Source organism: Nyctereutes procyonoides, unplaced genomic scaffold (genome assembly GCF_905146905.1).
Source record: "Nyctereutes procyonoides isolate TBG_1078 unplaced genomic scaffold, NYPRO_anot_genome, whole genome shotgun sequence".
NCBI lineage: Eukaryota > Metazoa > Chordata > Mammalia > Carnivora > Canidae > Nyctereutes > Nyctereutes procyonoides.
Genome location: NW_026575140.1, coordinates 70,513,011 through 70,536,384, shown reverse-complemented (window position 1 = coordinate 70,536,384; position 23,374 = coordinate 70,513,011). Strand labels below are relative to the sequence as shown.

The 23,374-nt window shown below is 54.4% G+C and overlaps 1 protein-coding gene across 4 annotated transcripts in view; it reads right to left on the bottom strand.

Moving 5' to 3' along the window:
• Window positions 1-7,084: 7,084 nt before the first annotated feature.
• The window catches only part of ZBTB16 (zinc finger and BTB domain containing 16), a 188,152-nt gene continuing 171,862 nt past the window's right edge, over window positions 7,085-23,374 (bottom strand). For all 4 annotated transcript variants that reach the window (XM_055305426.1, XM_055305430.1, XM_055305429.1 and 1 more), the window contains 3 exons: window positions 19,715-19,885; window positions 14,734-14,901; window positions 7,085-12,777 (listed from right to left, as the gene is read on the bottom strand). In XM_055305426.1, coding sequence (XP_055161401.1) covers window positions 12,548-12,777; window positions 14,734-14,901; window positions 19,715-19,885 — 569 coding nt within the window. In that variant the 3' untranslated portion in view covers window positions 7,085-12,547. The remainder of the gene's footprint in view (window positions 12,778-14,733; window positions 14,902-19,714; window positions 19,886-23,374) is intronic.

Below are 23,374 nucleotides of genomic sequence, written 5' to 3'. Positions count from 1 at the left end.
ATATGTTTCTGGGCCAAGGCTTCTAAAAAGTAGGCAAGCCCCCTTCAAACTCTCTCTCCGCTCCTTGGGAAGAGATAAAGATAATGTCAGGGCCTCCAGGGGGAGGCCATGGAAAACTCAAGGTTGGAGATTAAAAGCTGAGGAGTTGGAATGCCTGGATGGTTCAGCAGTTGAGTGTCAGCCTTTGGCTCAGGGCGTGATCTCTGGGCCCGGGAATCAAGTCCTGCATCGTGCTCCCCGCAAGGGAGCCTGCTTCTCCCTCTGCCTATGTCTCTGCCTCTCTCTATGTCTCTCATGAATAAATAAATAAAATCTTTAAACACACACACACACACACCAAAAAAACTGGGGAGTCATTAGCCCATACCAAAAGTGGCAGAAGTAGATAGACCAGGTAAGAGGCTCATGGAAGCCTTCAGAGATAGCCAAATATGATATGCAGAGTTCCAGCAGAGGAGGAGGAAGGAGTGAGCCAATGAGAGTGACCAGCAGCAGCTGGTGGGGTCGTCGAAAAACCAGGAGAGGTAGTGTTTCCAAAAGGAGCCAGTGGTATAGAATGCTAGTGAGAAATCAAGAGGAGGAAGACAGTCAAGTAGCCATTGTATGGAAGAGGAGCCACGGAATGAGCTTGAGAAGACAATTTCAAGGCAGTAACAGAGATAAAACTCCGATCAAAAACTATACGCAGAATGAAGAGAGTGTCTCTACACAGCTCTCTCTTGAATGCCGCCGTTGGGAGGAGGTGGGTTTGGGTGGCAACCAAAGGGGACAATGGAATCAGAGAAACGTGTTAAACTGGGAGATGTTTGTAAGCTGGAAACACTCTGGTTGGGAGGGAGAAATGGGTGGCGCAGAGAGAAGGGGAAAGAAGGAGCAGAGCTTGGAAGGACGGAGAGGATGACACCCAGAGCGCACGGAGAGGAGCTGACTTTGACAGAAGGACTGGTCACTCCATCACTCTGGGTCTGTCTTTGTTGGGCTTCTCGGTGGCGTGACAGGGATTAAAGATGGCCCCCGGCTCCTGAAGGCAAGCAGGCCGAGAGCTGGGCTAATGTTATGTTGTTCTTGGTGCTTATTTTCTTTTGTTGTCCTTGAGACTTCAGAGAAATCTAATTTAAATATTCCAGCCTGGTCTCAGCTGTGCTGTGGGGAATTAAGGGAAAGGTCAAGTACTGCTGCTTGGGATAGGGTGTTAAGGAGGAATGCTAATTGGCAAGAGATTTCTGAGAATAACGTGAATGTTAATCAAGTCAAACTGGTGAGGTCCAGCTCCACCCCCACCCCCTACCCCCTACCCACACCCGCCATTTTGTGACTCCTTCCCTTCCCAAAGAGGGATTTATTAGGGAAAATCCTTACCTTGGTTGGATTAACCATCATGCATGCATTTCCCCTTTGCCACCACCCAGTGTCACTAGAAGCTCACTTAAGCTGGAGACCACACCAGTAGGCGGAGGGAGAAACTCCAAGTGAAATGCTGCTTTTTAAAGAAGTGCTAACAGGTGATACGGAGCCAGGATATGTATCCTTTGCGCTGAGGACCTTCAGATGTGGTGAGAGTCACAGAGCCAAAAGTCCAGGGCTGGGAGGGGTCTTCCAAACCGTTTAGTTGCATTCATTTGAGACGGCTGGAGGTGCCAAGAGGCAGCCCCCTGCGGTCACCTCTTACTTAGGCCCTCAGTGAGCCAGACCTGGGCACTCAGCTCCTCGTGCAACCCTCCCTTGGCCTGCCTGCTTCTCCCAGTAGCAAAGCTTTTGAAGAGCTGGATTTCACTCAAGGCTGGCCTTCCCTCTGTAAGGTGAGGCCCCATGGATGCCTGGGGTCTGGACTGCCTGACAGCGGCTCCCAATCCAGCCTCTCGGGGATGGGAGGAGTTGGATTGGCATGACTGATTGGTTGGGAGGCAAAGGTAGGAGGAAGAAAAGGTCAGGATTGAAATATCGACTCGAGACCTTCTGGAAAGTCCATTTGAACTTTCTCGCAAGTAGTTAAAGCCGTTTTCTCCAGTGTGACTCTGGATCGCATCCTCCCTTTATCCAGCCCAGCCTGGTATAGCAGGAAACCCAAAGGAACCAAAGCCACTTGCCTACAAGGGGACACCCCTTCCTGGTCCCTTTGCAGACCCGCCCAAACAGCAGAAGCGCCTGCAGCCAGCGCCCACTGGGTGGCGAAAGAGTCCCAGCAATGCCAGCGGAGGCACGGCCATCCCCACCCCGGACCCCCTGGCTCCTGAGTCCCAGCTCCGGGGCTCCTGCCCTGGAAATGAGTGTCTGGGCCATCGGCCCCCCTCCCGTACCAGCCCTCACCCTGCTCCCCCATTTATAATTTTCACTTTTATAAAAGCACCAGGGTTTTTAGAAAGCTGAGGTCACCTGCCTTCTAGCTGCTGACGGTCCTGAGGGTAGGAGGAGTAGACATTACTGTACCCCACTCACAGTTGACAAAATGGTGGAGCAGTTCTGAATCGCAGTCAAGGTCAAACAGTGAATGGCAGAGCTGGCCTCGGACCCAGGTCCTCCAGACTCTGAACCCCACGTTCTTACTGCCAGATCCCCACTGCCCGTCTTCTTAGAGGGGGTCCAGCGCAGCACCCACCCCGCTACTTTGGATCAGAGTCAAGCCTGGGTGCTTGATTCCACGAGTCCATATGCTGCACCCTGATGGTGCCCATCTGGTCTTCAGCACGCTGGCATACCCCAAGGCCAGAGCCCAGGCCTGCCTCGCAGGACGTGAGGGCACTCGGAGAGGCTGGCAGCGCCAGCCAGCTGGGCGATGGGCACGGCTGTCCCTGGGATGGGGTAGCAGGCAGACACCACCCCGTGGGAGCCCGCAGCCACCTGAACTCCCCAGACTCGGCCCATGTGAGGAAGGACAGGGCTGGGGCAGGAAAGGCTCTAGTGCTCAGGTTTCCAGCAGATTCTGGGTATGCATGTGAACGAGGCAGAAAAGGCTGGGAGACAGGTTTGGATTCAACGGGCTGCTTCTCCTCGTGGCAAGGAGTGGAAGCTGCGAGAACGTACAAGTAAAGCCAATTTGTCAGACCCAGGTGGGTGGGGCCAGGAGGGAGAGGACACCTGGCAGGTAGCACCCTGGAGGGAAAGAGCGAGGCCGGTGGAGTGAGGAGTCTTGGCTTCAGGCCCTACCTTCACCACCGACCTCGGTTTACCCATGCATTTATGCAGCCAGTGCTCAGCCCCTCCTGGACGATGTGAAAGCCCAAGGGAAGCTCATGAGTGTCCTATCAACAGAAGACCCCTGGGGGGGCAGGGTGAGCTCGGCTGTGCAGTGTGCTCCCCACGCTATGGGAGAGTCAGGACCAGGGACGGAGCCCCCTCCCTTGGGCCTGGGAGTATGCGTGGACAAAGGCAATTGTTCTCACTGTTGTCTGGCCCCGGGGACACCGTGAGGGTGGCAGATTTGGGGGCTCCATGCCAGGCTGGATCTCTGCACCCCGCCTCCTGGAGGGGATGCAGACGAACGGGGTGCAGCCAGCCAGTGTACAGTTGGGAGCGGCTGAAAGCAGCGGCTTTGCTATTAATGTAGTCAGTAAATAAATAAAGGAGGGCTTAAGCTTAGTGTACAGCAATCAGTTTAGAACTACAGGGTAATTAGCGCTGCAGGGGGCGGCAGGGCTGCAGAGTCAGGTTTAAATGAGTGAGTTCACTTTCACTGAGGCACCCCCGGAGAGCAGAAAACACAGCCGAGCGGAGCCGCCCTCCTGCCAGCCCCCAGGGGGCAGGGGTTCAGCAAGCGGATCGGATCCTGGGGCTGGACTCAGCACCACGTAAAGGGCTGGGGGATGGTCCCCGTGGTTGGCCAGGGAGCAGGTGTCCACATGCGCACACACCCAGCGAGGTGCCGCTGTCCTGTGCCGACTGTGCCTCCCTTGGCACATGGAGAACACGGTTCAGGTGTCTCCATGAAGGGATATAGGCACCAGTGAGAGGAAGGAGGAGCACCTCTGTTGGAGCCTTCTCGAAGCCCGTGGCAGGCAGGCACGTGGAGGTGCCCAGGCGGGCATGTGCTGCACACCTAGTTACCTGATTTCACCCGGTCCTGGCAACCGCAACCTCAGCTCCAGATGCTAAGTTCCTCTCTCCTTCCTTCTCCCTCTTTCATCTGTTTATTCAAGATTTACTGGGTGCCTACCGTGTGCCAGTCTGCATTAGGCTCTGCGAACACCTAGCACACAACTCCTGCCTGCAAGGACCTTCACGTTGGGTGGATGGTGACCGTTAGGAAAGCCGGTGATCACAGTGCACTACAAGGAGCCGTAGCATGGGGGCTATGCCCAGGAGGGCACCCAAGTCAGCCTCAGTGGCCGGGGAAGTTTTCCTGCAAGAGGTGAGGTTCGAGCTGAGATCTGAAAATGAGATGATGAGACCGCCAGACTGAAGCGCGGGCACATGTGTGGGTACAGTCCCCAGAAGAGGACACGGCATGTGCAAAGGCCCACGCGGAGCACAGGGTCTTCTGGGAACCACCCGTGGTCCAGCTGGTGTGGAGCGTGGGGGGGGGGCAGCCACAGAATGTAGGGGTGATCCTGAGACAGGGCTGGGGTGGTGAGCACAGGGGCTCTGTCACTGAAGGTGTTGCGAGCCTTGTTAGGAGCTGCAACTCCACCCTATCCTTAGAGTCCCCACTGGCCACTTCAACCAAAGGGGTGGCATGACGCTATCTGCATTTTTGGAAAATCCCTCTGGCTCCTGCAAAGCAAAGCATAAAGCAAGGATGGCACAGAGGGAGGCGGAGCCCCTGGGGGCAGTCCTCCTGGGCCCTCTCCTCCTCCTGGTGGGGGGAGCGAGGGGCTCCCCAGGCAGCCAGGTAGGGGGGGCCTGGCCGGGCTGAGCCGGACACAGACGGCCTGGCCTCAGCCTTTGCTCGCCATCTGCCTCTTCCCACCCGCCACAACTTGCCAGAGTCTTTAGCAAGCCTCCGCTGGCTCTGGGCCTCTGCTGTGCCACCTTTGGCAGGAGGGCAGCTCTCCAGAGCGGCTGGGAAGACAGCTGTGAAGGCGGAGACGATGTGACCCGTGTGCCCACCTGCACCAGAGCAGCCTCGGCCAGGAAGGGACCCTGTTCGTGTGTCACCCGGGGGGCTCCCACCTCATCCCCGTCCTTGGAAACCCGCTGGGCAGGGTCGGAGCCCCTCCCTCGATGGCTTGGCCCCTCTCCTGACCCCAGCAGAGCGCCTCCTGCGCAAGCCCGTCCAGGCCCGGCCATCCTGGAGGAGGTGGCCGCTGCTGCAGGCCGGGGGCAGAGGGCAGCTGGGCCGGGCTGGCAGGGGTGGGAGGGTGGGGACGGAGTCCGGCCCCAGAACGTTCTCAGGCTGGCCCGGCCAGGGCCCCTTTCTCTCCATGAGATCATATCTGGGTCAAAGAGCATGTAAAGCAGGCAGACCCCAGCGGCCACACAAAGCCCATTCAGCCCAGCCACTATTCACCGGGAGCCCACACCACAGCGACCCCGGCGCAGCGCCTAAGCCCCGGCTTTGATGTCCGAGAACAGAAAACGGCGATTAAATGTTGTTTTAAAGAGGGAGTGCTCGCTGCCCTCCCATCTGTCAAGAGAGAGCTGAGGCCCGGGGGGAGGGGCGGGGGGAGGGGCCGGGGGCCTGGGGGACCTCAGAGAAGGGACCGGAGCAGAAGAAAGGGGCGCGCAGAGCACTGGGGGCAGAGACTCAAAAGCGAACCCGAGATATTTTTGGCAGAGGCTGGTTTTCCAAGAGGAGCACTGTAGGGAGAGGAAGAAGAATGTGGGACGGAGATACAAAGGCCAGGAGGAGCCTCAAAAAAAAAAATAATAATAACGAGAGAAGACAGGGTTAGAGGAATAAAGAGAGATGGGGGCGGTGAAAGGAAAGGGCAGAGCAGAGGGAAGGGGAGGGAAGAAAGTAGTCAGGGGAGCCGACTCCAGGGGGCTGGAGCTGCCCTACTGTGGCCCCTCCTCCTCCTTGAGGTCACCGGGCTGTCCCAGGGAAGGGCGGCTCCAGGTGGCTCTGGGCTGGCAAGCCTGGGTCGCACAGGCCTTGAAAACCCTCCGTGGGTTGGACAGCCGGGCTTCCAGTCCAGGCCCTGGGCAGGCAGGGTTGCGGGGCGTTCCCGGGGTGCAGGCTGGGGGGTGGGACCGCAGAGTGCAGTCGGGGAGGGTGCTAGAGGCCAGGGGGCCCCTGAGGCTTGGCACTGGGCTCACCCTGCAGGGGCTATGCAGTGGGTTCAGGAGGATCCCTAGCTCCAGGTGAGGTGACCGATTCTCTCCAGGTAGGACAGCGTCAGGCGGAGGCGCTGGGCCAGTGCGTCCAGACTCAGGTGGAGTTGGTGTCACAGCTCTAGATAAGCAGGCCAATGCTGCCATCGCCGGGAGAGGAAGGCAGGCAGGCCCGGGACGCAGGGGGAGCCATGCTCTGGTCTTCCGGTGGTGATTAGGGTTTGCACCCCCACCTCCCAACTGTTCCCTTCTGTCCCCATCTCCTTCCTCCACGGGGCTTGGCGGGCTTGGCGGCCACAGACCAGGGACCTGAAATTGGGTGGCAGCTTCTCTTTGAGAAGTTTCAGGAAGTCAACAGTGTCTCTATAATGTAGAGGGCCCCAGCTCCGGGGACCTGGGAAAGGCAACCCAGATTCGGTATCAGGAGATCCGGATGCTAGTTCAGACTCTGCCACTCACCAGCTGCGTGACCCCGTGATCCCGAGCAAGTTCTAGCACAAGCAACCAAGCAAGTGAATTCTGTGGCTCCCTGAGGGCAGCGGTTTGTCCGTCCTGCTCCCGCCGCATTCCCATGGCCCACAGCAGTCACTGCTATGAGCTGCTGCAGGAACGTCTGTGTTGACCAGTGCTGACTTCATACATTGTTCCAAGGATCAAGTCACAATGTATTTAATGCTACTTTTGAACTAAAAAAAGTATTAGGAAAATTCGTTGTGTCTCATAAATACCATATAAGGGGCCACAGAACTGCGCCAGAGTGTTCTCTTCCCCCATCCCCAGCCAGAAATCTCAGTTCTTCTAGCGTTAACCACCCAAGAAAAGGCAGAAAAGACAAAGCAATTTTTTTTTTAGAAAAAAGGGGACACTTCAAACCAGAGACAACTGAATTAACTTTATTCTCTTCTAACTGCAGATTCAAGGTATACAACTGAACATTGCTATTTTCCTTATGAGACTTATAAATAAAAATACAAAAAATGTTCACTACAAAAAAATCTACTGTTAGTAGGATGTAAAAAATATTCTCTTTGCTATAGAAGGCACAAACTTCACTTAGTGACACATGGAGAGAGAAAAAAACCTGCAGCAGTAAATTCATTTTTTCTTTTTTTTTTCTTTTTTCCTTTTTAAATCTTGTCAGAAACACTGAAATTACAAAGAAACGCATCAATCTACACGGAACGAAGGCAGATGCGGAAAAGCTGCGACCAGGACCGCACAACATCAGGGGCACAGCATCGGGATGAAAACAGGTAGGACTGGCAAGCAGGGCTGGGGTGGCGGGGTTTAGGGTGGTGGGGTTTGGCGGGGGGCAGGGCTGGGTGGTGGGGTTTGGGGTGACAGGGCTTAGGGCAGGGCTGGGGGGACAGGGCTTAGGGGGACAGGGAAGGGGCTGGGCAGGGAGGGGGAGCTGGGTAGGTGTGGTGGGGAGAGAGATTTGTACAAAAAAGTAACCGGTTAACTTGAAGAAACAAAATTGGGCAGCCTCCTAAAATTAGGCTAAGAGGAGGTGCTGAGGTAGACATGAACTAGAACATCAATTAATTAAAAACACTATTCTGTAATACAGAGCGATCGGACTGGCACTTGTGCTGTCACCACACATAAGACAAGCCACAAAAACAAACAAATAACGAAACAAAACATAATACCCAAACCGAAAGGCTTAGTTTTGCTTGGTCCAGCAGGGCAGCAGGGCCCTCAGTGCTATAATTTACATACATATATATATATATTTATCTTTATATATATGGGTCGGATGTCATGGTACACCACCACGGCTTCTTAACCTTACAAAGATCATGCATAACACTATGTGAACAAAGCCTATGACACACACCAGGAGGCTGGTACCCTGTCTGCAAAGTGGGACGCCAAGGACCCCAGGAGGCAGGGCCACCAGCTGACAGGCCTGCAGGACCTGCACCCCCCTCTCTCCACCCTTCTTTCCCGACCCAGCCTCCCTGGTCTGTCTTGCACCCCTCTCCCGGCCGGTTCTCTGCCTCTTCCTCCACCCACCAGCGCCCCTAAGCTGGGTCAGTCTGGCTTCTTCCCCCTCCTACTGAAATATCCAGGTAAGTGCCGCCACTAAGCTCCAGGAAAAGAGGAAACCAGACGGGAATAGAAAAAGATAGAACATAGGCCTGGGAAAATGAACAGAGTCGGATCTTTTTCTGCTTTTCTAACATCTGGTGCCCCCTCCTTTCACTCTTGTTGGGCCTTCAGGGAGCTACTACCCCCAAATCTCCTCCTGCCCCGCCAGCTCTTGTGCACAAAGTCCAAAGGCCATCCCACCACCGCTCGCTCCCCTGCAAGGAGGTCAGCCAAATGGCCCTCTCTCTGAAGGGCCTGAACACCCCGGCGGCCGGTGGGACCGACAGCATCCAAGAAGGGTACCATACACTTGTGAAAAATTGCAGCAGTTTTGTTTTGTTTTCTACACATGGAGAAATTCAGGCACAAAGATTAAACAAGCCTGCATTGCATCCCTGGATTGTACTGAGACACTGGGGGCCCCCCGGCCTCCCCACCCACCCCTACACCCCAGATCTACCTTCCCCATATCCGTGGCCTCCTCCAAAGCAGCCCAAAGCAGCAATGATATTTACTATTTTATATCTCTCTCTTGCTATATATATATCTCTATATATTTGTCTATCCTATATACACATAGGATTTTAATGCTTTGAATGAATGAAGGAGGGAATAGGGAAAGAGCACACGACAGGGAAATGTCACCAAAAGCATTAAGGGACACGCCTGTGAGAGCTGAACACTGGAAAGGGACCATTAACCAGCTCGGACTTCCCGGGCTGGAGAAGTTTTGCTATGCTGGATAAGGCAGTAGCAAGTAGGGTTGTCAGCAGGACCACAGCTAAAGGCAGTGGGTGGCCAAGGGGCCAGATGGTAGGACGAAGAGGGAAGTAAGAACACTCAGCTCTCACCTGGGGAGACAGTGCTCTCCACCCTCCCTCGTCTCCACAGCCCCCTTACTCCATACACATCTACAGACTCCACGTAATTTTTGACCTTCACCTTGGCCTTTAGGCCTGGCTAGGCTGAGAAGGCCTTGGCAAGGTCAGGATGACTTTGTTAAGTAGGAACCTGGCAAAGAGGCGTGTTGGGACTCTATGCAGGGTGTCCAGGCTTCGTGGGGGAGGCAAGGAGAGCAGAAGCCAGCACGGGCATCTCCCACCCAGTATCCTTCAGACACCAGCCTGCCCTGACCCCCTCTGTCCTCACTTCCCCCACTAGGGTCCCTCGGGGGTGGTGGGAGCAGGCAGGTGCTCACTCAGTACCGTCCAATGCTGCAACACCAAATCACAACAATACTGCATGATTTAACACACAATCACACACAAAAAGCACACGTGCGCACACGTACAAAGGGATATTGTGGTGGTGGTGGTGGTGGTGGTGGTGGTGGTGGTGGTGATGGTGGTGGCAGATTTTTTTTTTCTTTTTCTTTTTTTTTTCCTATTCACATTACAAAAAAGAAAGGGCAAGGTCCTGTAGAACTGACAAAGGAACTAACAAACATTACAAAAATATTACAATTTGTAAATATTAGCTCAACCCTCTCAGCTTTTATGAATAGGGCAGGAGACCCAGGCTGCGTGGGAAGGGTGGGTGGGGGCGGGGAGTGAGAGGCGTCAGCTAGGTCTATGGAATAGTTTGATTTTTTTTTTCCTTCCCCACCAAAGTTGAATGATATCTTGCTGTTAAAATATTGTTTTCTGGGATTTACAGATCCCCTAAGGGCCAGCAGTACCCCTTCTTCCCAGACTGGGGGAGGAAGCATAGTGCATAATGATTTCTTACAGACTGCCCCCTCCCCCCCAATTCCCCTCTTTTCACATTATCAACATGACAACTGCTCTAGTCACATATTTCAAGTTTAACTTTTTTTCCTTTCCAAAGCACTAAGTCATTATTACAATTGCAAAATCGCATCCTCCCTACCTTATCATCCCCCATCCACAGTCGAGTGACACTGTCTCCCAAATTCATATCCCACCCCCCAACACACAATGTTTAAGGCCTTCAGATTTGGTGGGCGAGATTGCGGGGGAAGGACAGGAGGGCTGGGACCGAGGGACAGGGGGGTGGTCACAGCAGCACCCATCCCTCCGGCGTCCCTACAGCCCTCACAAGCCTCCCCAAAACCGCTTCCCGAAACCACTTTTAAAAAACCTAAGACAAAAACGCAGCCACAACTTTCTCTGAGAGAGAGAAAGGAAAGAAAACACACACACACACACACACACGCACACGCACACGCACACGCACACAACTCTTACAAATAAAGCCGTGAGATGAAACAGGGCCCATCCCAAAGTGAACACAAATATTGCAAATGTGCTTTCCAAAATTCAGGGTGGGGAGGCTGGGAAGTGGGGGGGCAAAGCAGAGCAGCAGAATGGGAGGCGTGAAGGGGAAAAAGAAAAATTGGAGGAACATAAGAGGTAGCTTTTAGAAAAACAACACCCCCACCCTCACGCAACAGAACAAAGGCTGGCTCATCCCCACGCCGGCCCTGAAAAGAGACCGATTTTGGCAATGATCGCACCCTCAGAGGTGGGGCCATGCAGTTGACAGGATCTGAATAATACGGGGCTCCCCAGACCCAAATGACCCAGCAAATTGTGAGAAAGGTGGAATCTTCTCCAGAGTGTTTCAGGCTGAAGCCTTACTGGGCGCAGAGGGCGTGGGGGGGTTGCCCCGGGCAAAGCCAACGGAGACTCCAGCCAGCGTGCCCCCGACACACCCTCTCCTCTGCCCACCTTCTGTTGCCCCCCACGACCCCCCCCCCTTGGCTCCCACATTCAGATCCTGAGTACTCCTTTCTGTGCAGCATCTTCCGGCTAGGACGGGGAGGGCGAGGCCAGCTGAAGTCTATTAAACCAACTATTAATTTACACAAGAAACACAAAAGAACGTCCTCCCTATTCCTCCAACCCCCAACCAAAAAAGAGATACAGGGGTTAAAAAGCTCATGAGGTCACAAAAAACTGAGGTAATTCAAGTACAATGTGCTAACAGGGGAACAGGGGACACGGAAAAGATGCAAAACATAACACAAAGGCCAAAGCGCTTTCAACTCCTCCTCCTCTCCTTCCTCCTCCCTATAGACTGGTTGGGGGGCGCCCTGAGAGCCAGGAATTCTGTGCCGCTCTCTGCACCAGGGCGGGGGTCCCCAGTACAACTCCCCCCGCCTCCGGCCAGCTACCCCAGCCCCTGGTGGCTGGGGTGTCCCCTTCCTCGGGCGGAGGGCACAGTGGAGAAGGACATGTATACATCCCTCCCTCGGAGGGCGAGCCTTCTCCTAGGGACTGAAATAGGGGCTGCAGGGATGGGTGTTGGTGTGTTTGGTGGGACAGTATATGGTTAGTGATGTTTCCTGTGTTGGAAGCAAAAGCAAATCAGCAGGAACCTTGCTCATGACCGGGCTTGACTAGGGTGGGGAATTCCATTTATTTCATGTTCTCAGAAAGCCGAGGGTGGGGTGGGGGCTCTGGAGCCAAATGCAGCCCCCTTCCCTACTAGGGAGCTGGGCAAGGAGGAAGCTGCTTCCCCATTCCCCCGACCCCCATCCACGAGGGGCAGGGTGTCCTTGCCCTTGGAGGACAGGAGTCAGTCACGGGGAGACAAGGAGCTGGGGGTGGGGCGACAGCCACGAGGCTGCTGAAGACCTTGAGGGGACACCCCCACGTGGCAGGGTGGCGGTGGGGCGGGGGTGGTGGTGGTGCAGGGGGAACAACAGATAAACTGAGTCATAGGAAGAGAAGGAAAGCCCCCCCCCGCTCCCATATGCCCCCCCTCAAACCAGAGCTGCCGTGTGACCATCAACTATGACCTGACCCAGCCCCACCACCTGCAGACCCCCTCCCTGCCCCCAGGCCCCTCTTTGGAGGACTCAGCCACAGGGTGACAGGCAGATTGTTTGGCTCACCCCCTTCCTAGCCTCCACTTCTGGATGCAAAAGGGGGGGTCTGGGTGGAGGGAAGAGAAAAATATACCATCATCTGAGCTGAACAAACCACCTCCACCCCCACCCAAGAAAATGAGGCCAGCCTCCAGCCAGAAGGAGGGACACAGGGCCCCTCGCACCCCGGGGAGGGGCAGTGGCCGGGTCTCCAGGTCACCTGGAGCCCCAGAGAGTCTCCAAGGCCAGACAGCTATCGGGTTTCCTTTTTTCTTGTCTTTTTTTTCCTTTTTTTCTTTTTTCTTTTTTTTTTTTTTTTCTATTTCTCTTTTTTTCCACATAGTCCTTCGTCGTCAAATTCACCCTGCTGTAACTCTTCTCTCCGGGCTGCCCGTCCCCTGCCGTGGCCCCGCCTCACACGTAGCACAGGTAGAGGTAAGTCTTCTCTATCCTCCAGTCAGGGGGAATCTCCTCGGGCTTGTGGCCTTTCATGTGCTTCTGCATGGAGGAGAGGCTGGGGCAGTACTCCGTGCAGATGGTGCACTGGTAGGGCGAGGCACCGTTGTGCGTTCTCAGGTGCTTGATCATGGCCGAGTAGTCCCGGGAGCGCTGGTGGCACAGCTTGCACTCGAAGGGTTTCTCGCCTGTGGGGGGCAGGGGGGAGAGAGCCAGGACAGAGGGAGAGGGCGTGAGGGCCTCCCGGGGACAGGGACGCTCTGGGCCCTCGCTCCACCCTCAGGCTTGCCAGGGACTCCCTCCAGTTTAGCACTTTCTAGAACTCTCCATGATGAAGAATGCGCCATCCAATATGGTAGCCATGAGCTGCTGGGCGCCTGCAGTGTGGCCAGCGCACCTGGAGCTGCATGTTCCGTGGCACTTCCCTGTTGCTGATCTCAGCAGCTGCAGTATTGCTCAGCACCCTCTTAGCCATGCCTTACTCTTCTGAACCCAAAGGCCCAGAATATTCCCTTCCAAAGAAAGGATATGGAATCTAGAAATGGGGCAGTGGGGTCCCGAAAGCCCTTAGGGACGGCTCTTCAGCACAGCTCCTTTCAGGGGAACAAGGCGTAGAGTCCTTTCAGGGCTATAGCTGGTGGGGAGGACGGGGATGAACGTGAGGGAACCCCATCCTCCAAACATGCTCCATCCGGGATGCCTATTCCCCTAAGGCTCCCAGAGCCACCCCTGGACCCTGAGCCTTCCCAGGGGGGCCAGGATGGGGAAGGGACACATAGCCTGGGAGTGCCTGGCCACACCCTAGCTGCTACCCACCCTACCTCCTGCCAGTTAGAGTCCCCTGGAGCTGAGCAGAGGGTGTGAGGGAACCTTGTTTCGATACAGTAATTAACTGGCCAGCCATCTCGCCATCGATACTCCTCTGTGCAGAGGCCCCAGCAAATAATGAAGTAATGAACAGCCAAAGTGATCTAACTATCGACCTGCTATTTACAATAGTCACCACCGATGCATTTAATGATCCGCTCACCAGGTCACATCCCCAGCAGGGGGCTAAGGAAGCCCTGGGGCTCTGGGAAATGCTCGGAGTGACTCTGGCTGTCAGCAACAAGCACCTGAGGCTCTCCTCTGGCCCAGGCCTGGGCAAGAAAGCAGAGCTCCATAACGCAGCATCCTCTCCCTCTCCTTACTGCTTCCCTGTTCTCCCCGCGGCTTGTGGATGCATCCTCACCCCTCGGCCAGCAGGACCTGTCTGAGGTCACCTCTCCCCCCATCCTCTGTCCCCAGGTCAGGACAGCTGTTTCACATGATCAGAGGAGGATTCCTACTTTGCTAGATTCCACTACCTTCCACTACCTCTTATCCTCATAGGAAGTCCTTCTGAATATCCACCTCCCCCCCACCCCAAAGCCGCAACCAGCAGGGTGCTGCTGGTAAATGTTTAACAACTAGCTCTCCAAAAAGGCCCAATTTTGTAGCATTTGCCTGTGGCCGTGTCTGAGGTGATGTGGCTGCACTTGGGAGTCAGGGAGAGACGTGCAGGTGGACTTCCATGAGCTGGTGCATGCCAGCTCCAGCATCCGCCACCCCCCAGTTTGGCAATTCTGGCCACTACGGCCACTTCCTCTTGCTCTGTCCTCAGATCCCACGCCCCCATCCTATTTCTTTTACATAAAAAAGAATGTGAAGGCCCTCTGAAATGGTAAACATCATACAGGTAGAGGGGTCTGTGAATATATCTGCGATCTGACTCCCAGCGTCCCAGCCCTCATCTTAACCTAACTCAGTGCCCCCCTAGCCTCCAGGAACAAGAAGCCCTGCCCAGCGTTTGCTTTTAGTCTTCAGGCCAACCTGACCCCAATTCAGGGCTCACAGATAGAAGTCATCTATGCACTATTGGTACGGCTGCCTGGAAGGTGGGTCTGGGCTCCTGGAAAGTGTGCTGTGATCCACTAGCAACGTGTGCCTCGGCCTTGCAGGGGGCAGTGGCGCCTGGGCCGTGCTAACCTTTCCCAGAACACGCTCCACTCTCCGTCTCCGCCTGGGACCATGCCCACCCAAGCTGCTCTGGAGAACCACCTGCCCCCTGCCACTTATACCCAGGTCCCCGCGCAAGCTGGGGTGCCCTCACCAATCCTCCGTACCTGTGTGCACCCTATAGTGTGTCTCCAGCTGGTGCTTGAGGCTGAACTTCTTGCCACAACCATTGCACTCGTAGGGTTTCTCGCCCGTGTGTATGCGTTTATGACTCTTGAGTGTGCTCTCGTCCCGGAAGCAGCTGCCACAGAACTCACACTCATACGGGTGGTCGCCTGTGGGGACAAAAGGCTGGATCAGAGCCTCGTCTCCCCTACCCCCATCCCCTCTTCAAGAGGCGGCAGGGCACATTTAATGCACCGAGAAGATGAGACTGCCTATCTTCACCACCGTTCTTCAAAAACATATAAGGACCCGTGGCCTTCTCTGGGACCCAGTGGGAACCAGGGAGCTTGTATGCACACACATGTCCATACTTTACAGGGGCCTAGAGTTCATCTGTGGGTCAAGGGCCAATCCCAGGAAGAGAAAGCCCATTTGATTCAGGGATGAACAGCTGACCCCAGAAAGCAGACCCCCACAAGGGGAGGGCAGACCCGTGGGCTTTGACATCTTGCCCCCCAACTTCTCCTGCCACCCTCTTCCTTTCCCATAGGTAGCCTGACTGCCTCTCCTGCCCTCAAACCCCCCCCCCCAATTTGGGGAACTAGAACACACTGTCCCCCAAATGCCTTGTGCTCCCTCCTCGCTCCACAGTTACAACAACTATCCCCTCTGCTTGATTTCCTCTTTTCTTGCTTCAATGAACTCCTACTCATCCTTCAAGACCCAGTTCACACATCACCATGGTTTGGAAGTTTCCCTTCAACGCCTCCCACCCAGGTAAACTGAATCGCTTTCTTCTATCCTAAGAGAGAAGAAATACCTAGCACTGTGTTATTTTAGCAGCAGGATCATTTTTACGGGAATTTTTAATTGGAATGGTCTAACCTGCTGAAGGCTCACCACCATGCTAGGAGCCTTACACACATCTTATCATGTAATCACTGCAATCACCTGACAAGAAACACACAATTCTCATCATATAGACGAGAAGAATGAGATGCTTAGCTCATCTCTAAGGTCAAATAGCTCATAAGTCGCTGAGTCAGGATACAGATCTGGTTTTGGAGTCTGAACGCTTGATAACTTATCGGATGGCTAAGTTGCACACAGCCCTGTCTCTCCTGCCACGCACACTGTACCCTGAGGATGGAAGCACCTTGAGGGTCAGAAGGGAGACTTGTCGATCCTTGTTGCCTGGGTACGTAGCACACGGACGACCCAGGGCAGATGCTCAGGCCTGGAAGCAGTGCTGTCGGCCTCCCTTCTGTGTGTGGCACCCATTAGCCCCCTGGAGGGTGAGAGGGTGGGGTGCTGGGATCCACCATCTTTTGCTTTGTACCCAAAGTGGAGGCTTTGGGGGCTGAAAGGTGAGGCCTTCGGCGACTTATTTATTACAGGAGTGAAGGCACAGACAATAAAGATAGATGGATCACCCCAGACTTTGTTCATGAATATTTAAATATCGCTGATTCGTCTTGTCACTGTAATTACAATTTCTCTGGGCTGCATCTCCAACAACCACAGTTTATGGTAAAGAATGGCCCACTGTATTTCACTTGTCCCTCTGCAGATGTGCGGGGCTGCCAACCGTGTAATGTCCTCTGCATTTCATACATTTTCTTCGGCTGCTGAAGGCTTAAGTCATCCACAATGACCTACGTTTTTTCATTATCCCCATGTCAAACTGCACTCGTGCCTGGGCATAAATTGTCCTTCTCGTTATAGACTCGCGTGCCTATGCCTTCACTTCCTCTTTAAAATGATATTTTACTCTCTTGTCTCTCTCCTCCTCAGGCCGCTAACCAAACCTCCCCCCTCTCAAACGCAGGCCCCCGTCCCCACATAAATTCTCATCTCTCCTGATGGTGCTGAAGGGTTTTTAAGGCTCTGTGGGGAGTGGATGCTGGGGTCTGCTCACTGCGGGCTCGCTCTCTCTGCAAGTAGCTCTGAAGACACAGAGTGGTGGTTGGGAGCACTCCCAGGCGGAGTCAGACAGGAGAAGCTGAAAGAGCAGAACCACATCTCCACATGGGTTCTCACCAAGCTACAGGGTACAGCCCTGGCTGGCTCAGAGGCATGGGCAGGTCTGGAGACAGACCAAATCCTGGGCTTCCCGGCACCTGCCAGGGCCATACAGACCACCTGGTCCCCAGCTTCCAGCCCCACCAAACCCAGGGGGAGTAGAGGTCTATGCAGACCCTGGTCCTCACTAGCTGTGCGTCGTCTGAGTAAGGGCCAGTCTGCATAGGCCTGTGCCGCGTGCTACTCTCTCTGTGCAGACGTCTGCACACAGCTCCCCCCCACTCCGCCTCGTTGACATCCGACTCCCCCTCCTTGCCGAATTGGCAACGATAACGACTTTAATCAGTATCCTCATTAAGATATAAATAAATAAATAAAGCAAGGGCCACGTGAGACTTCCAACGAGAGCCGGTAATTAAAACGTACATCGGCTACATCGGCAGCCACCCGACTGAGGGCGGGGGCGCCAGGGGGGCAGGGAGCCGCTGTCTGTGCCTTCCCCTCCAGAGGGGGGCCCTAAGAGTTTAAAAAACAAAGGGTTAAAGCAGAGAGGTTTGTTTGATCAGATTTTTATGAATTTAATTATGAAGTGGATCACATGTTAAATGAGTTTAAATAGGAAATCTCCAGAGTCAGCCCAGGGAAAGGAGTGAAAAGAACTTTGAAGGAAAAAAAAAAAAGATGCGCACACAGAAGCACATGCACACACATGAACACACACTCGTGCACGCACTTTGAAGCATGGTGAGCACCTAGCCTAAAATCCTCACCCCGAGAGTTAATGGTGTCAGTGTTGCCATAATGTACACAAAACTGGCTGCAGAACTCAAAATCCAATTTGTGGTATGTTGATTAACTCTGTAGCCTCTTTAATGAGCTTGACATTAAGTGCAGGACAAACGAGACTAATTAGAGCCCCTCTGGCCTGCCCAGTGCATCTGTGACCCCAGCGGCCTGTCCTCACCTGGGGGTTTCCCTGGCACTGGCCAGGCCCCTCCCCAGCAGCCCCTCCCCTTAGCACAGCTGAGAGTTTATTATATGATGAGCTGTGTGAGTCAGGGATTCATCAATGCCAAGAGCGCGGCTGGACTAACCTACCAAACACAGCTGCCGATGCTAAACACCCGGCCCCGGCAGCAAGTGGGCCAAGAGCAATGGAATATTAATGAGGCATTGTGTAGGGGGTGTGCTTGGCCTGTACAGGGCTTATGTGCACTGGGCCTCACTGGTGTGAAAATCGATGCATGTTTGTGTGTGTGCATGTGCGCACACGCATAGGCAGCACACATGTCCATATTTCCTAGATTAAACAGGTACTTCTCTCAAACTATGGGAAGAGCCCCTCCCCACAGATCTGCACCATGACAACTCAGGAGCAGGTGATATCTTGATGCCTGCACTCCTAGAAGGTAGCGTGGGCAGAGCAGGGCATATCCCGGGTGGACGTAGCAGATGGGATGACTCAAGTCCTATGAACCCAACTGATTTGACCTAGCAGCATGCTCAAAAGTGGCTGAAAGGTGATTGGCTGTTTTGTTAAGGCTGAACTTGGGGACCCAGTGGGGGGAAGTGTGGACAGGATAGTGTGTGTTATCTGCAAGGGATCCATATGCAGTCACTATAGACAAAGTCCTCCTTGACACCCCTTTCTCCTTAGCCTTTCTTGTCGGGCCCTCCCCTCTGTGACCTCACCTCCTCCTGTGCCAGCAAACCCAAATGGTTCCAAGCCAATCAGGTGATGCTTAAGGCAATATGCTCCCCCCAGGTGAATGGCATCAAAAAGTGAGAGTCCAGGCAGGCTCTTTGATGAGGACACATGCTGCTGGCAGGACAGGCCTGCTCAGTCCATGGTGAGCAAAGCCCCTCCCTCAAGTTGGCAAAGCCTGCCACCCGAGGAAGGCCTGGCCTATATCCTTAATCCCAGAGCTGTGACAAGACCCAGGAATGAGGAGGGAGAGGGTCCTACCATTCCTGTCTTGAGGCAGTCAGCTTTTTATACCATCTCCAAGAGACATGAGCATATACTCTGTCGTATACTCCGATATGGAGTCTGCCTGTCTGTCTCCCTGTCCCTCCCAGCCTCCATGGTCACCCCAAACCCGGGATCGAGCACACAGGAGTGGAGACACATGCAGACTCTGAAAGGGATGCTCTTTTATCCACTGAAGACCCAATTTTGTCATAGAAAAAGGAATAACTTTAAGTCACCCATTACCTTGGCTAGGGGACTAGAGGCTGCTATGAGAAAGCAATCTGCCTCTTGGCCCTCATGGTCAATGTAGAGGGTCGTGGCAAGGACTAACCAGCACCTGGGCACATGGCCCAGGCCCCTCAACTCACAACTACTTTCCCTCCCCCATCATTTCATTGTTTATAAGCCCTCACTGTCTCCCCTAAATGTTAATGGTCAAGTATAGAAAATATGCTTGTTATTTTGTGGGTTTTTTTTTTCTTCTGTTATTTTGGAGCAAGCAGGACCATTTCTGTAATATTCCCTTAAGAGCCCACGGCTGATTCAGGAGCATGTGGCCATGGGGTGGAGGCCAGGGAGAGTGGTGAGGGCTGTGGTAGAGACCAAGCAGGCAGGCTTTCCTCAAAATGCATTGTGGGTCCACCTGCAGCAGAATCTTTGGGGAATATTTATTCATCATATTGAGTCTTGGATCCTACTCCATATCCACGAAGTCAAAGATTCTGAGGGTGGGTGGCACCCAAGAGCCTGCATTTCTAAGGAGTACCATTTCAGCTGAGCACAGAGATTGAGACCCTCAGGTCCCCGACGTGGGACAGGGACAAGAATTAACATTTACCTGTGCTACAGAACCCCCATAGCATGCCCACCTTGAGCAAAGAAGGGCTGAGGGCTAACTCAGCCTGACCCCTCCACTGGATGTCCTAGGAGGTCCATCCAGACGTGGATTCCCAGAGACTCTGATCCAGCCACCACCTGGACGGGCCTACCTGTGTGTGAGCGCAGGTGGCGTTTGAGGGCGGTGTGGCTGGGGAAAGTCCGGTTGCACTCGCTGCAGATGTAGCTGCGCACGCCCGCGTGGACCTCCATGTGCTGCTGGAGCGCGCTCTGCGCCTGGAAACGCTTCCCACACAGCAGACAGAAGACGGCCATGTCCGTGCCTGCGGGAGACAGGGGCGGGAGAGCCTCAGGAGGGTGGAGCACAAGGCTCTGCTCTACTCATACAGGCTAGAGCAGGAGCCAGTGTTGGGGCTGCTGCCTCTACTCCCCCCGAGCTCAGGGGCGAACCCAGAGGTGGACCAGGCCAGGCAGCGTTGATGGAGCACCTAGCGTGTGGCTCCGATGGTGGACAAAATCAACTTACCTCTCACCCTCGTGGGACCTAAAGTCTACTGGGAGAAAGACAATCAAATATGTCACAACAACAAACAATGAGTCAGCCGTCGTGCGGGGTGCTGTGTCAAAGGCAGGGTTCTGAGATGGCGTGTATCAGAGGGGCTTTTCGGAATCTGGGGCAGGAGGTGGAGGTCAGGTGGCCTCTGTGGGGGATCCCAATATTGAAGACAGCATGTGTGAGCCAATGTTCAAATGGAACCACTCTCAAGTCCCATCTCCAGAAGGCAAGCTCTACCACCTTGCCTTTCGATAAGCCAAATGCACAGAGACTGAGCAACTTGTCCAAAGTGCCACTGAGTTCAGAAGCTGCAGAGCTACAGTGCAAACCCAGGCTGCCTGGGTCTGAATCCTCCCCAGAGGCTCCCTACAGATCCTGTTCTTTTAACCAGCTTTCCCTTCAACTGAAGCACACATCTTAAGAGTCTCTTCATTCAACACAGGTTATTCTAGTGCCTCCTATAAGGAGGACCTCCTCTTGGGCACAGGGGATCTAACTATGGAAAACTATACAAAGTCTCTGCTGTCATCATAGATGTCACCCAGAACATGGGGCCAGTGGGGGAGAGTGCCCATGACCACCCTGGCCTGGAAAAAAAAATGCAGTTATCAGGGCACCAGACAGAACAGCACAGCTAGGGAGACGGTGCGGGGAAGGCCAAAGATGGAGGCAGGTCCAGGTCATATGCGGGTCTTGAAAACCATGTGAAGACATTTAGGCTGCATCCCAAGACCAATGGGCAACTGTCTAAGGATTTCAAGCTCATGGGTGGCATGAGGTTCTCATTTCATGCTGGCCATTCTCTGCAGGGATGAGAAGCACAGGTAGGTACCGCGTGGTGCCCTACAAACACAAGCTACTTTCTTTGTTATCGACCCCCTTTCTGATCCTGCTCCAGAGCCATAGCTGCTCTGGGTACAACAGCACGTGAGGAAGCATCTAGACCCATCATCTAAGTCCAACTGGTGGCTCGTTGCCCACCATTTTGGATCCTGTTTCCCTACGCATGTCAGCTGCCCCGGGAGCTCAGCTGCTCCCCTCCCGCTGGCATCTGGGCAGCATCACAGTGCTCAGCCCTGCACCACCTTGTCCTGTGTAAAGGACACAAGTGGGGAAGGGCAGACAGGCCCAGCGTCCGTCAACAGAGCCCAGAGGGGAGGAAGGGCAGAGCTCTGGCTGCTTGGCATGGAATTATGGTGCCCCGGGGAGGAAGCAGGGTGGAGATGAGGAATCCATGAAGACCCTGCTGCCTCCCTGGTCCATCCATGGAGACGGCAGAGGGGTGGCCTGTTCTCGCCGACTCAGTCCTGTTCATGGCTGGGTTGAGGATGAACCAGTGGGAAGGCCAGACCCTTTGGTCCCCCCATTCCTCCAGCCCTCAGGGCTACCCATGCGGGCTACTCAGAAGGCCGGGCAGCCGCTGCCTGCAGCCAGATCCAGGGAAGGCTGGACACAAAGCAAGAGCACGGTTTTGCTCCTGTCTTGCCAAACAGAGGGAAAGGAACTAATACAGATGATGTGCAGGTGCTTTATCCATGTCCACGAATACCTGCATCCAACCCCACAAGCCAGGCATTCTCATCCCCCTTTTTACAAATGGGAGAACAGAGTGACTGGACAACTTGCCTAAGGCCACATGGTCAGAAGAGGCAGAGCTGGGATTTAGAAATGCCTCATCTGATTTCAAGAGCCACAAAGCTGGGCGCATGTCTGTTTCCAGGTGTGCCACCTGTCCGTCTGGGCTTCTCCCAAAAGGGGCATTGTAATGACAGCCCGCTGCTGCAACCCCAGTGCACCCAGGGCCCGCTCCAGGAACAATTAGAAAACCTGGGCCATGGGACGTCTGGGTGGCTGAGGGGTTGAGCATCTGCCTTTGGCTTAGGTTGTGATCCCGGGGTCCTGGGATCGAGTTCCACGTCGGGTTCCCCACAGGGAGCCTGCTTCTTCCTCTGCCTGTGTCTGCCTCTCTCTCTCTGTGTCTCTCATGAATAAATAAATAAAATCTTTAAAAAAAAGAAAAGAAAGAAAAAACCTGGGCCATTCAAGTGGACTGGCAGCAGGGGTCACAAGGTACAGCTCTCTGAAGCCTTCCCACCTCCCCCAGCCAGCAAGAACCCCGTGAAGTAATGGGATGCTTGGCTCCACTTGACGGAGGGGAGCGGTCTGCCCGGTGGAACCAGCTCAATAGCTGACAGTGGGTGCCCAGTGTCCGCCCAGCCAGGTCAACACCCCGAGGTGTGCAGCCCATCTGCAGCATGTTCTGGGACATGGCTGCCCCGGCTCTTTCATCCTGAGGACCCCAGCACCAGCCCCAATCAAGCCACATGTCAAAGAGCTGCCTTAAATTGGTATGCTGGAGCAGGCCTTGGGGCCAAGCTGTGCCCTTCGGCAGCCCAGACTCCTCCTTAGACATCCCCTGAGATCCCCAGGGTAGAAGGTACCTGGGTCAGAGGGAACGTGCCATTCCCAGCAGGACACTCCAAGCCTATAAAGCCAGGCCCAGAGGAGCTCTGTGGGCTGGTCCCTTCCCTCCCCAGCAGGGCCCACTGAGAACCTCACACCACTCAGCCCCCAGGTCTTTCCAAGGCTCCTCAAATGTGCCCAGCCAGGCCATCCATACTTCTCAGGATGGCTTGAACCCATTTCGTGTCCATCTAGCACACCCAACAAACATTTACCAAACATAGGCACTGCTAGGTAACAAGGGATATACTGAGAACAACCAGAGAAACAGGGTCCCAGACAAGCTGGGGATGCAGACAGGGTGGCTCCATAAGAACTTCGGCTTTGAGAAATGAAGAATATGGAGAAGCCAATGAGCAGGAGGAGGGGTACAGGAGCGAGATGAAGGAAACGCTGAGAGCAAATTTTAGAGCGGGCAGGGACACAGGACAGCCCCAGATGATGGGGATACGCAGGGAAGGTCAGTGGGGGGCAGATCACCACAGCTGTATCACCGAGTGGGACAGATTATACTTCATTCTACAGGCTGCATGGTGCCTGGAATGGACAGGCATGGGGGGTGGTGCCAGCATGAACCGACCCGTATGCAAGGGCAATGCCCCTGGGGCAGCGTGAGGGCCAACCGCAGTGGCAAAGCTGGAAGCAGGGAGAGAGCTGATGGTTGCTGTGATGCCACCAGAGGAGGATGGGAACCAGACCAGGGGAGGGACTCTCAGGAGGAGGAATGGAGAAATGAAGTTTGGGGAAGATGGCATGACAGGACCTGGCACAGGGGCTCGAGTTGGGAAGCATG